Source organism: Cherax quadricarinatus, chromosome 32 (assembly GCF_038502225.1).
Source record: "Cherax quadricarinatus isolate ZL_2023a chromosome 32, ASM3850222v1, whole genome shotgun sequence".
Lineage (NCBI taxonomy): Eukaryota > Metazoa > Arthropoda > Malacostraca > Decapoda > Parastacidae > Cherax > Cherax quadricarinatus.
In genome coordinates this window covers 34,939,295-34,953,000 of record NC_091323.1, presented here as the reverse complement: position 1 = coordinate 34,953,000, position 13,706 = coordinate 34,939,295, and the positions used below count along the sequence as shown (strand labels likewise).

Sequence of the window (13,706 nt, the reverse complement as noted above, 5' to 3'; positions counted from 1 at the left end):
ACATTGATGTATTTGCCTTAACTGAGACGTGGTTTAATTAAAAAAGTCGGGACATGCTTGCGGAATGTCATATTCAGGGTTTTAAATTGTTCCAAGTAGATAGAAGTATCGGGAAGGGGGGTGGGGTGGGATTGTATGTCCGAGATCGCTTGAACTGTTGCATAAAAACGGGTATTAAGTCTGAAGTAACACATACAGAGTCTGTTTGGATAGAATTTTCAGAGGGGGATGAAAAACTGATTTTAGGAGTGATATACCGTCCCCCAAACTTAGATAGGGACCAAGGGAGACTACTATGGGAGGAAATTGTTAAGGCCACAAGGCACGATAATGTAGTAATTCTAGGAGACTTTAATTTTAGTCATATTGATTGGAATTTCTTGACTGGGAATTTAGAATCATACGACTTCTTAGAAGTAGTTCAGGATTGTTTTTTGAAGCAGTTTGTGACAGAACCTACAAGGGGAAATAACCTGCTTGACTTAGTTATGGCAAACAATGAATCCCTTGTTAATAATTTAGAAATTTCAGAGCAACTGGGTGCTAGCAACCACAAATCAATTACATTTAGCATTGAATGGAAGTACGATAGTAGCGATAACTCAGTAATAGTCCCAGATTTTCGCTTAGCAGATTACGATGGGCTTAGAGAACACTTACCATCTGTTGACTGGGGTAACGAAGTGAGCTATCAATATGACAGTTTTCTGAACACTATACATGCTGCTCAAAGAACATTTATCCCATATAAAGAAATTAGATCAAATAGAAATGACCCAAAATGGATGAATAATAGGCTCAAATATCTACCAGGGCATAAGAAAGGAATTTATAGGCATATCAAAAGAGGTGAGGGTCATCTTATGAATCAGTATATTGACATTAAGAGGGACATTAAAAAGGGGATAAGAAAAGCTAAAAGGGACTATGAAATTAAAGTTGCTAGGGATTCTAAAACTAACCCAAAAAGTTTTTTCCAGGTCTATAGAACAAAAGTTAGAGATAAGATAGGTCCCCTTAAAAATAACTATGGGCACCTTACTGAGAAAGAGAATCAAATGTGCTCGATTTTTAATAATTATTTTCTCTCAGTTTTTACACAGGAAGACACTAACAATATTCCAGTAATTAATTTTTATAGTGGGCTAGAAGAAGATAAATTATGTAACATCACAGTCACTAGTGAAATGGTTGTGAAGCAGATAGACAGACTGAAGCAAAATAAGTCGCCGGGTCCTGATGAGGTTTTTTCAAGGGTTCTTAAGGAATGCAAAATGGAACTCTGTGAACCTTTAACTAATATTTTTAATTTATCTCTTCAAACAGGTGTAGTGTCTGATATGTGGAAGATGGCTAATGTAATTCCTATTTTTAAAACAGGGGACACGTTGTTACCGTCAAATTACCGCCCAATAAGCCTGACCTCAATTGTAGGCAAATTACTAGAGTCAATTATAGCTGAGATTATAAGAAGCCATCTCGATAAGCATAGCTTGATTAATGATACTCAGCATGGATTCACAAGAGGCCGGTCTTGTCTAACTAATTTATTAACTTTCTTCAGTAAAGCTTTTGAGGCTGTAGACCACGATAAGGAATTTGATATTATTTACTTAGATTTTAGTAAGGCTTTTGATAGAGTTCTGCACCATAGACTGTTAAAGAAAGTGGCAGCTCATGGCATTGGGGGAAAAGTGCTCTCGTGGATCGAGTCATGGCTCACTGACAGGAAGCAGAGAGTGTCCATAAATGGGGTTAAATCCGAGTGGGGATCTGTAACAAGTGGCGTTCCACAGGGATCAGTCTTGGGCCCGTTGTTGTTTATAATATATATCAATGATCTTGATGAGGGAATTACTAGTGATATGAGCAAATTCGCCGACGACACAAAGATAGGTAGGATAATTGATTCAAACGTAGATGTTATGGAACTTCAGAAGGATTTAAACAAACTCTATTCTTGGCCAGAAAAGTGGCAGATGCAGTTCAATGTAGATAAATGCAAGGTTCTGAAGCTTGGGAGTGCCCATAACCCTAGTACTTATAAGTTAAATGATGTAGAACTTAGCCATACAGATTGCGAAAAGGACTTGGGGGTTATGGTGAGCAGCAACCTTAAACCAAGACAGCAATGCCTAAGCGTACATAATAAGGCAAATAGATTACTGGGATTTATATCAAGAAGTGTAAGCAACAGAAGTCCAGAGGTCATACTGCAGCTTTATACATCATTAGTAAGGCCTCACCTAGATTATGCAGCTCAGTTCTGGTCTCCATATTACAGAATGGACATAAATTCGTTAGAAAACATTCAGCGTAGGATGACTAAATTAATACATAGCATTAGAAATCTTCCTTATGAAGAAAGATTGAAGACTCTTAAGTTACATTCACTTGTTAGACGAAGAATGAGGGGAGACCTGATCGAAGTGTTTAAGTGGAAGATAGGTATTAATAAAGGGGATATTAGTAAGGTCTTGAGGATGTCTCTCCAAGAGAGAACCCGCAGTAATGGATTTAAATTAGGTAAGTTTAGATTTAGAAAGGACATAGGAAAGTATTGGTTTGGAAATAGGGTAGTAGATGAGTGGAACAGTCTACCTAGTTGGGTTACTGAGGCTGGGACTTTGGGTAGTTTCAAATTTAGGTTGGATAAGTACATGAGTGGGAGGGGTTGGATTTGAGTGGGACTTTCACATCAGAGCTTATTTCTTGGGTGGCATTGAAAGTTGGGTTGGGCAAATGTTTTGTTAGTGGGATGAATTGTAAAGGACCTGCCTAGTATGGGCCAACAGGCCTCCTGCAGTGTTCCTCCTTTCTTATGTTCTTATGTTATGTTCTATAGATTGTAGTCTTAAAAATATCAAATCTCTGGTTTCACTAGGGAAACTTGAAAAAAAAAAAATGGTTAGTCTTGCCTATGATTAAATGGCCATCAAAATGGATTGTAGGTAATTTCACTCCAGGCAATCTAACTCTCAGTATTTTGATGTCCAGTTAGTCTCACTCTGACATCTGGTTAATTTCACTGTCAATATAAAAAATAGTTTGATTTAGGTAGTAAAGATTTAATTTTAATAGTTTTGAAATCTAACCTATCTTAAGGTGACATAGGTAAACCTAGTTTAATGCAATGTAATCTAAATTAACCTACTGTAACATACCCTAACCTGTTAGGTAAAAGGACAAGTGCAACTAATGTGACATTTTATTGTAGCAATGTTTTGCTCTCCAGGAGCTTTGACAAAGCTCCTGGAGAGTGAAACATTGCCACAATAAAATGTCACATTAGTTGCACTTGTCCTTTTACCTAACATTGTCAGTAATTCTACTAACATTAATACATAACCTAATCTAACAATCCAACCTAATGTAATTCAGTCTAATGTGCACTAATCTAACCTACACTGACTTAATTAACCTAATCTAGCCTATAATGCCTTAACCTAATCTAGCCTATACTATCTGGGAGTTGAATTACCAGGAACCACATTGCCAGTCACACCTTACAAAGATAAACACAATGGTCTTTACCAAGCTTACAGCATGCAACAGTTTTTAGGGACTATGATACCAATTATCAAAAGCTTCAAGACTCACCTGATATAAATGTGCTTGAGGGCTGTGGCAGAGTTGACACAACCTGCTGGCAGACGAAAGTCCTCAAGGATGTCCTCCCACTCACACCGGGCATTCACCTGTTTATGATAAAACATTCGGTGAAAATATTTTTAAATGACAATGTAAAACTCATTACTGTTATAAGAATCTTTGTGTCAGTTTCACAGAAAATTCATAGAAAGCGCTCACCAAACAGGTCTTGGAAGTTTTATAGGAACCTGAGGAGTTGAGAACATTACACTTTCAGTAACTGAAAAGCCCTTTGTCAAGTGCCACAACCAGTTAATATAATTCTTGCATTAGTCACTCATAAAAACCATATATACAGGTACTTGTACAGTAGGACCCCACTTATACAGCAGGTTAGGTTCCAGGCTACTGCCAGAAAGCGGACATCACCAGAAAGAAGAATGCCATTTTTTCAATTTATAGATGATATAAATGCCAGATAAGTTTACACCAACGTATATTTAGTCTGCAACAGAATGTCATTAAAAACAATAAAAAGTAAAACACACATGCAGTACACTCATTATTTACCTCAAAATATTTGTAGTCTTAATGTAGGGCAAAAGGTGAGCAGTATTTATTGTAAGAAGTCAGGTGTGGTAGGTATGGTAGCCCTCCTGGCCACCCCATCCACACATAATATACTAAGATGCTTAAAGCGCCCTAGAGTGATAAAATGCATATACAGTATACTCATTACTTACGTTAAAATATTTGTAGTCTTAATGGTCTTAATGTAGGGTGAGAGGTGAAAAGTATTTATTGGTAGAAAGTCAGGTGGGAGGTGTAGTAGCCTACCTACTACATTTAACCCTTTGAGGGTCGACAGGCCCTCTCCGAAACTCGTTCTCAGGGTCGGCCAAATTTAAAAAAAAAAAATTATTTTCTCTTATGAAAAGATAGAGAATCTTTTCCCGATCATAAAGACACCAAAAGTTTGAAATTTGATAGAAAACTTACGAAATTATGCTCTTGCAAAGTTAGCGGTCTCGGCGATGTTTACGCATCGGCGATTTTGCCCACTTTGAGCCCCATTTTCGGGCAATTTCGCTGTACTAGTCGACAAAAAACATGAATATTTCGCTAGAACTCCATTTTTTCTATCGAATGGGTGCAAGAAACCACCCATTTATGAAATTCAACTATCCAGTACAGTGGTCAGAATTTAGCAATTTTGCCAATTTCACACAAATTTCAAAAGATGCCAATTTCCGAATAGGGTCCAGAATAAACAAGAAAGACATTCCTGGCACTAAAATGACATTTCCTCTAGTCATTAGTCATGTCTCAAGGCCCCTCTTATATTCTTTTGCTTTCCATTTTGAATTTTTATTCTCACCAAAAATATAAGATTTACTGTTATGCAGAATACTGCATTAGTGTAAAAAATGGTATAAATATTATTGGTGCACTTGTGAAAGAATATTAGACTCACCAGTTGACGTGTATTGCACGCTTGGCACGATTTGTTTACTTTTGAAGTTTGGTAAAAATCGAACATTTCTGCTACTTTGAGCTCAATTTCAAGGCACCTTTCATTGTAAAACCAGCCAAAATCATCTCAATTTCTGTAATATGTCTTCCATTCTATAAAATGAGACCAAGAAAACTAGAATACAACAATAAATACCATACGAAAATACACTGCAAAGTCGCTGATTTATTCCAAAAAAATGGTCAAAGTTTTTTTTTTCTCATTGTGCACTGTATGCTGCAGGATTTTTTTTAGACTGTGCACACTGACCACATAGACCCATTCTTTCATATGAAGGCCTACCAGCTTTCTCCCACTAGATTTGAGGCCGCTAGAATTTATGCGTACTAGTACGTCAAAAACCCCTACGCGTAAGACGTACTAGTACGACGAAAACCCTCAAAGGGTTAAAGCACCCTAGAGCAATAAAATGCATATACAGTACACTCATTACTTACCTTATAATATCTGTAGTCTTAATGTAGGGTGAGAGGTAAGCGAGATAAAAACGAATAAACGAGAGAGAGAGAGAGAATGAGTAAGAGGACAGAGCTGCAGAGTACCCATGTAAACAAATGTGTTTGGTAATGGATGATACACGTTCATACAAAAACCTTACACTGTGTACAAGTTGTCTCCACAGTGGTAGAGTAGAATAAATAAAGACTAACACTTCCATTCTGGTGTAACATCAATTTTAGAAGGAATGATGCTCTGACAAGTTCATAAATAAGTCACTGACTTTTTTTGGGTTATCCTAGGTTCTCTACACATACATGTATGCTGCTATGTATGAAAATCTATGTACTAACTGTATTTGTGTATACCTGAATAAACTTACTAACACCCTTTCTCATGCAACACATCATTTTTAGAGTGAATGATGATATTTTTATTATCATTATCATAATAAAAAAGAAGCGCTAAACCCACAAGGGTCGTGAATAGCTATAGATAGTGAAGGCATATGAAAGGAATATTTTTCTACAGTTAAGTAACTAGTGTCTGACTAAAGCTAACGTAATTCTTCCGACAATCATACAAACCGCTTGGTAAACACATCTCATACAGTGGACCCACAATAATCGTAAGGCTCGAAAGTCGTAATTTTCGAAAATTGTAACGTTATTTTCGTCAAAACATTGACTCGCGAATCGTCGTTTGACTTGCAAATAGTCATTCGTCTAGGACGCATACATACAGCCCTGAGCCACTTCACACTCCTTCCCAGCCAGTGTGCCATTGTTTATCAGTGAGTGAGGATGATCCCACGAGTTCATACGATACATTTCATAATATTTAATTCGTTTTAGTGTTTACAACTGCTAAATAAGTCACTATGGCTCCAAAGAAAGCTCTTAGTGCCAGCCCTTTGGTAAAGTATGTGAGAAACACACACAATTTAAGAAAAAGTTTGTAGAAAAATACGAAGATGGTGGTGGTGGTAGAGTGGTAGCAGTTGTGGTGGTGGTAGAGGGTGGTAGCAATGGTGGTAGAGGGTGGTAGTGGTTGTGATGGTGGTAGTGGTTGTGATGGTGGTAGAGGGTGGTAGTGATGGTGGTAGAGGGTGGTAGTGATGGTGGTAGAGGGTGGTAGTGATGGTGGTAGAGGGTGGTAGTGATGGTGGTAGAGGGTGGTAGTGATGGTGGTAGTGGTTGTGATGGTGGTAGAGGGTGGTAGTGGTTGTGATGGTGGTAGAGGGTGGTAGTGGTTGTGATGGTGGTAGAGGGTGGTAGTGGTTGTGGTAGAGGGTGGCAGTGGTTGTGAAGGTGGCAGTGGTTGTGAAGGTGGTAGTGGTTGTGATGGTGGTAGAGGGTGATAGTGGTTGTGATGGTGGTAGAGGGTGGTAGTGGTTGTGATGGTGGTAGAGGGTGGTAGTGGTTGTGATGGTGGTAGAGGGTGGTAGTGGTTGTGATGGTGGAAGAGGGTGCCTTCTTCAGTGACTCAGCGATTCTACCAACTGCTCCAACTGGTATTATATAGAGCTACAGAAAACACCGCCGCCTCAGCTGTTGCTTCACCATTATGGAAGGCTTATGCTCTCAGTGGCCCTTATACACCCAACAATAACACAACACCTCTTGTGACATTCATAATGACTTACTTTATGCATTCTAGAGTATATTCCATGTTTCTGTGTTATTAATATTGTTTATTATGTCATATTAGTTGAATTGTGATAGATAAATAAGACAGAGTTGATATTAGTGTCATATTCTCCAACAATAAACTCCCCTCCCCTCCCTCTGCCCTGTCTGCCATACACCAACAGAAGTCTTCAGTAAAGGTAAGTGTGATGTTAAACGCTCATTTACACATTTTATTAGTGCTTTACATTTATTTGGCATTCTTTTCTGCATGTAAATCTATATTTAAGCTAGGGAAGTGACCCCTGAAGTGACCTAGAGTCCTTATGGAGGGTGATTCCCCTTCCAAACAAAACCCTCTTCCCTGTCTTCCATTCATCAACAAAAGCCTTCAATAAAGGTAACTGTCATGTTGAATGTTCATTCTTTTGTGCATGTAAATCTATCTTTAAGGTAAAAAAAAAAATTGTTTTTGATACTTCTGGGTGTCTGGAACGAATTAATTGGATTAACATTATTTCTTATGGGGAAAATGGATTCGCAAATCGTCAATTTCGTTAATAGTCACGCTCTCTGGAACGGATTAATTGCGAAAAACAAGGGTCCACTGTATTTATTTCAATTTTTATACTGTGGGTGTCTGTATCATGTTTATATGTTATCTAGTGTGTTTATTATATAATTTTGAAAAAAATATTGATGGATTAATGGAAATGTCTATATTAACGTAATATACGACATTTAATGCACCCAAGAAATTATTATATGGCGTCAAGACTAAAAACTCTTAGTGTTTTAATGTGTCCTTGCACGCCTGCACAGTGTGTAAGTACATTTAGGCACAGGTACACATAAGTATAATTATCAAAGTACATATAAAGTATGCAATAACTTTAAAACACTTGAAATGGAAAATTTCCAGACGTGATAGAGAGACGTGCTCACGGAGAACGTAAACAAACCGTATTAGAAAGACCAGAGTCTTATAGCACGTTCTGGTCATAATTTGAAATTGCCATATTAGCGGAACACCATAAGGCAAAACGCCATAAGGCAGGGCCCTACTGTATATGACAAAGATAACCCACTGTATGTGATGAAGGTTCCAGTGATCAAGCCTCCCCCTTCCCCTGTCCCCATCTCTGACTAGGCATTTATTAATATGTTAGTTTTCAAGTCAATTATATGCATCTATATTAAAAAAAAAAAAAGTAACACTGACAAATCTACCATGTATTATGACAAAAACTTTACTTCACTAATTCAAAACTTTGCTGTTACTACCATCTGCAGGATACAAACAGCTTCGAGCAAGATAGGTAATGCAATTTTGCTTAAAAAAAAAAAAAAACCTCTTTCACTTGCCCTCCTTATAACAGAATATGAAAGAGAAATACAGCAGGCTTTTGTTCCCCAGTGTAACTGCAGCATCACATAGAATACAGTAGCCCTACAATGCAAATGTCTACAATTGTTAAAATAAAAACATCATTTAGAATTACCATTAACTATCTTTTGCCTAACATCCTTACTTTTGTACTGTACAATAGTCTTGTGATTTGGGTAATACCTGGGAATGGCACATTTCCTATATTCATTCTTAGGACATTTTCTTTTTTAACTTCTCTATCCATAATCTTCCATTATAACCATTCTATACTGATAGAATTTTTTTAGTTGTTTTTGATAATTCATATAAGTTGCAGAACTAAAACGTTCCCTTCTAATATTTTATTTTTATTCGTCTTTCTGAACTCTGCACTGTCTTGTACCAAGTTTTCTTACTTATAATTAAACTGTTTGTTTTCTGTTCTTCTACCAAACCATTTTTTAACAAATTATGTTATGACATTTTCAATAAAACATAACTGCTCTTTCCAAATTGGCTTAGACAATATTGCAATTTCTTACTCTCCTCCAATGAATACCAGATCTAGTATGTACTGTGTGTTGCTTCTCTCTCTCACACACTGCCTCCTCAATATGCTGATGCATTAAGAAACCAGTCATTACACTGACAACCTTTGTTGACTGTCTGCTTACCTTTGCATCCTCATAAGTTACCCAGTCTGTGTATATTGAAATGCATTATAACCTCTTCACGATCACTTCTTTAGTATATTATGCAGTCCTTCATGTATCTTGTCAAACTCTTTCCTCTCCCATGTAAAATAGAGAACTATATGCATTTACAAATGTTTCATCTTTGTCGAATGAGTCACTTTCTTCTTGCAACCCAGACTGCAATCAGCAGTACAACTGTGATGGCTGTGGGTTCTATGTTGCTCATTTTAAATAAATAGTCCTGGCATAATCTGGGGCCCCACCAAAGAACATTTGTCAAAATGTCCATCCCCCCCCCCCTCTCCCAAACCAATAAAATAACAGAGCCAGCTGAGAAGAGGGTAGTAATAAAGATGCAACATCTCATAGTTAGAGAAAAATGTCAACAGCAAACAAGAGCACATAGTCTACATATCTGCTGCAAAAAATATGCAGCTTACAGCAAAATTGCACAGTACAGTCAAGCTAAATGAGAACCTATTGTAGTGGAAAATAATGTACAAATAAAGTATATCCCAGGAGAAATACAAAACTATATGGCTGCAGGTGCAAAAACCCATATACGGTTAGAAAATTAAAAAAAAATCTCAAGACTTAAGTTGGATGAAGGAATCTGGGAATAATTGTGGAAGAGATTATCACTATCACACAAATGCAGTATTAGTGAGAAACCAAAATTTTTCCTTGTAAATATGCTACTGAAACAGAAATCAAGAAAACTCACAGCATTTACAGAAAAAAAACAGCACTAATCTCTGAAGACAGGACAATAGGAGTATAGCTTTGTAACCAAAAATAGTACAGCAGTACTTGTGTACATAACCACAATCTCTCTGATAAGACTAATCACAATTAGATGCATTCTAAATGTTGAAAGTCTGAAATATCCTTAAAATCCAAGATGGACCACCACATTAGTTTTTCTACTAAAAACAGGTAAAACACCATGCTACTGTACAAAAGTCTGAACATACAATACTGCTATTTTTTATAATAGCTCTGGGCACTGCAGTCAGTCACAAAATAATCAATATTCAATTACAATCAATACTCAAAACAAATTTCAATTTTTAATGCTATTACAATATTATTCCAACTCTGAAGAAAGTCCAAAATAAAATATGGTTTGCAAGAATATTCCCTGATGATGCAGGTACTAACTGCTCCTGATTTAAAGAGTGCTTGTAAATTCAGAGAAAGATGAAATGGATGAATTAATTAAATGCTGTTTATCAAAAAACTATGTGAATCGATTTCCACTGACGCCCATCAAGACAGAAAACGGTTACTTTGAAAGAAACATTTCTATTCATAATTCCCTAATGGAAATATTAATATAAAATTTCTTTAATGCATATGCTGCACAGTAACAGTGATAACTTGGTTAATATTAGTGCAAACAAGACTACAACATTACATTCATCCAATTATGATAAAATTAAATTTGTGTAGAAACCATTCATTACAACGTAGCAAGTCTTACAAATGCTTGTGACATGGGATTAAATTTATTAGCGCTTATTACTGGTACAATGCAGGGCAATGCTGTCATTAACAGGGATGTGCCAAAATAATGGTATTGGTGGGTATCAGCTCACTGTGATGGTATCGGTATTGCCTAAGTTTCGAGTACTGGGCATCAGCAAATTTCTAATCAGTATAGGTGGATGATGGATAATTCTGATGGGGTTGGTTTTAGCAAAAACCTGGATATTGTTCTATCATTAGCCATTACTTCAAGTCATTCAGAGAATTCTTTCATTTCTAGAAAAGAGACTGCAAATGGAGCCAATTTAGTTGTCAAACAGTGTCCATATTTAAAAATAAATTTTATGAAATGTTTGAGAATCTTTTTCTGAAAGTAACGACATCAAAAATACAAAATTTAATGGAAAATTTACAAAGTTTTGCAGGAGTGCGTAAAGTTGCCAGTCTAGTAGTAGTTTACACATCAGTGATTTCACCTGTTCCAGAGCCTATTGTAAGCCAATTTCATTGCTCAGTTCAACCAAATTCTCAGCTATTTCACAATTATGCCTTTCTATTTACTAAGCACAAGAAACTCATTCAGCTATCAAAATTACGTACCTTATAAAGTGTGTGGACCAGGTGTTTACAGTGAAACATATAAGTGAACAGTATTTAGATAAGGCTAAAGAGGTCTTTGTGGCATTTATGGATTTGGAAAAGGTGTATGACAGGGTGGATAGGGGGGCAATGTGGCAGATGTTGCAGGTGTATGGTGTAGGAGGTAGGTTACTGAAAGCAGTGAAGAGTTTTTACGAGGATAGTGAGGCTCAAGTTAGAGTATGTAGGAAAGAGGGAAATTATTTCCCAGTAAAAGTAGGCCTTAGACAAGGATGTGTGATGTCACCGTGGTTGTTTAATATATTTATAGATGGGGTTGTAAGAGAAGTAAATGCAAGGGTCTTGGCAAGAGGCGTGGAGTTAAAAGATAAAGAATCACACAAAGTGGGAGTTGTCACAGTTGCTCTTTGCTGATGACACTGTGCTCTTGGGAGATTCTGAAGAGAAGTTGCAGAGATTGGTGGATGAATTTGGTAGGGTGTGCAAAAGAAGAAAATTAAAAGTGAATACAGGAAAGAGTAAGGTTATGAGGATAACAAAAAGATTAGGTGATGAAAGACTGGATATCAGATTGGAGGGAGAGAGTATGGAGGAGGTGAATGTATTCAGATATTTGGGAGTGGACGTGTCAGCGGATGGGTCTATGAAAGATGAGGTGAATCATAGAATTGATGAGGGGAAAAGGGTGGTGCACTTAGGAGTCTGTGGAGACAAAGAACTTTGTCCTTGGAGGCAAAGAGGGGAATGTATGAGACTATAGTTTTACCAACGCTCTTATATGGGTGTGAAGCATGGGTGAGGAATGTTGCAGCAAGGAGAAGGCTGGAGGCAGTGGAGATGTCATGTCTGAGGGCAATGTGTGGTGTGAATATAATGCAGAGAATTCGTAGTTTGGAAGTTAGGAGGAGGTGTAGGATTACCAAAACTGTTGTCCAGAGGGCTGAGGAAGGGTTGTTGAGGTGGTTCGGACATGTAGAGAGAATGGAGCGAAACAGAGTGACTTCAAGAGTGTATCAGTCTGTAGTGGAACGAAGGCGGGGTAGGGGTCGGCCTAGGAAAGGTTGGAGGGAGGGGGTAAAGGAGGTTTTGTGTACGAGGGGCTTGGACTTCCAGCAGGCATGCGTGAGCGTGTTTGATAGGAGTGAATGGAGACAAATGGTTTTTAATACTTGACGTGCTGTTGGAGTGTGAGCAAAGTAACATTTATGAAGGGGTTCGGGGAAACCGGCAGCCGGACTTGAGTCCTGGAGATGGGAAGTACAGTGCCTGCACTCTGAAGGAGGGGTGTTAATGTTGCAGTTTAAACTGTAGTGTAAAGCACCCTTCTGGCAAGACAGTGATGGAGTGAATGATGGTGAAAGTTTTTCTTTTTCGGGCCACCCTGCCTTTGTGGGAATCAGCCAGTGTGATAATAATAATAAATAAAAAAAATAAAAATAAAGTGTACAAGTCAGTAATTTGGCCACTTACACAATTCAAAAAATTCAAATATAAAAACAGGGTTCAGGCATTAAAACAATATTTCATTTTATTTTTATTTTATTATCACACTGGCTGATTCCCACCAAGGCAGGGTGGCCCGAAAAAGAAAAACTTTCACCATCATTCACTCCATCACTGTCTTGCCAGAAGGGTGCTTTACACTACAGTTTAAACTGCAACATTAACACCCCTCCGTCAGAGTGCAGGCACTGTACTTCCCATCTCCAGGACTCAAGTCCGGCCTGCCGGTTTCCCTGAACCTCTTCATAAATGTTACTTTGCTCACACTCCAACAGCACGTCAAGTATTAAAAACCATTTGTCTCCATTCACTCCTAGGGTAGAGACTTCACTGCTTCCTTCCTTGTTGTCGACCAGATTACTTTCCCTGGTGACCTTCTACTGGGATTTGCTTCCATGCGAGACTTACGCATTGTGCTCGACCCTTATCGATGGCATGCCCAAATTGATGACTTGATCGTACCATTTTGGGGTTACCAGCTTGGATCCGAGATCTGCCATACTGCCGCAGAGTACGACATTCGGATTAAGTCCTTACAAGCCAGTGCATTTTCCAGTCACTCCTGACTGTGTTCCTGCAACTTCAGACTTGCAAGATAGTGTCCAGTTACCTCAAGTGTCCGAGGACGCTATGACTACCTTGAGTGCTGAGCCTATCCCTGCAATGTCTGCTAGTTCAAGTAGTAGTTTCTCCACAGGGGACGCCTTGTCGGAAAACAATTACTTGCAACTAGTAATGCCATCTCTTGTTGATGTCACATGCCGTTTGTAGAAAGACGTTTCTGTTGCAGCTAGTGCCCTCACTAGAGTGTCTGTTGTTGTTCCTAGTGTTCCAGATGGTGATAATGTCCTAGTTGACAG

General features: G+C 38.0%; 1 protein-coding gene across 3 annotated transcripts in view; it reads right to left on the bottom strand.

Annotated features, from left to right (window-relative positions):
* Bap170 (Brahma associated protein 170kD) overlaps positions 1-13,706 on the bottom strand; it is a 160,393-nt gene that overhangs the window by 121,363 nt on the left and 25,324 nt on the right. For all 3 annotated transcript variants that reach the window (XM_053778790.2, XM_053778791.2, XM_053778792.2), the window contains exon 3: positions 3,601-3,698. In XM_053778790.2, the coding sequence (XP_053634765.2) occupies positions 3,601-3,698 (98 nt within the window). The remainder of the gene's footprint in view (positions 1-3,600; positions 3,699-13,706) is intronic.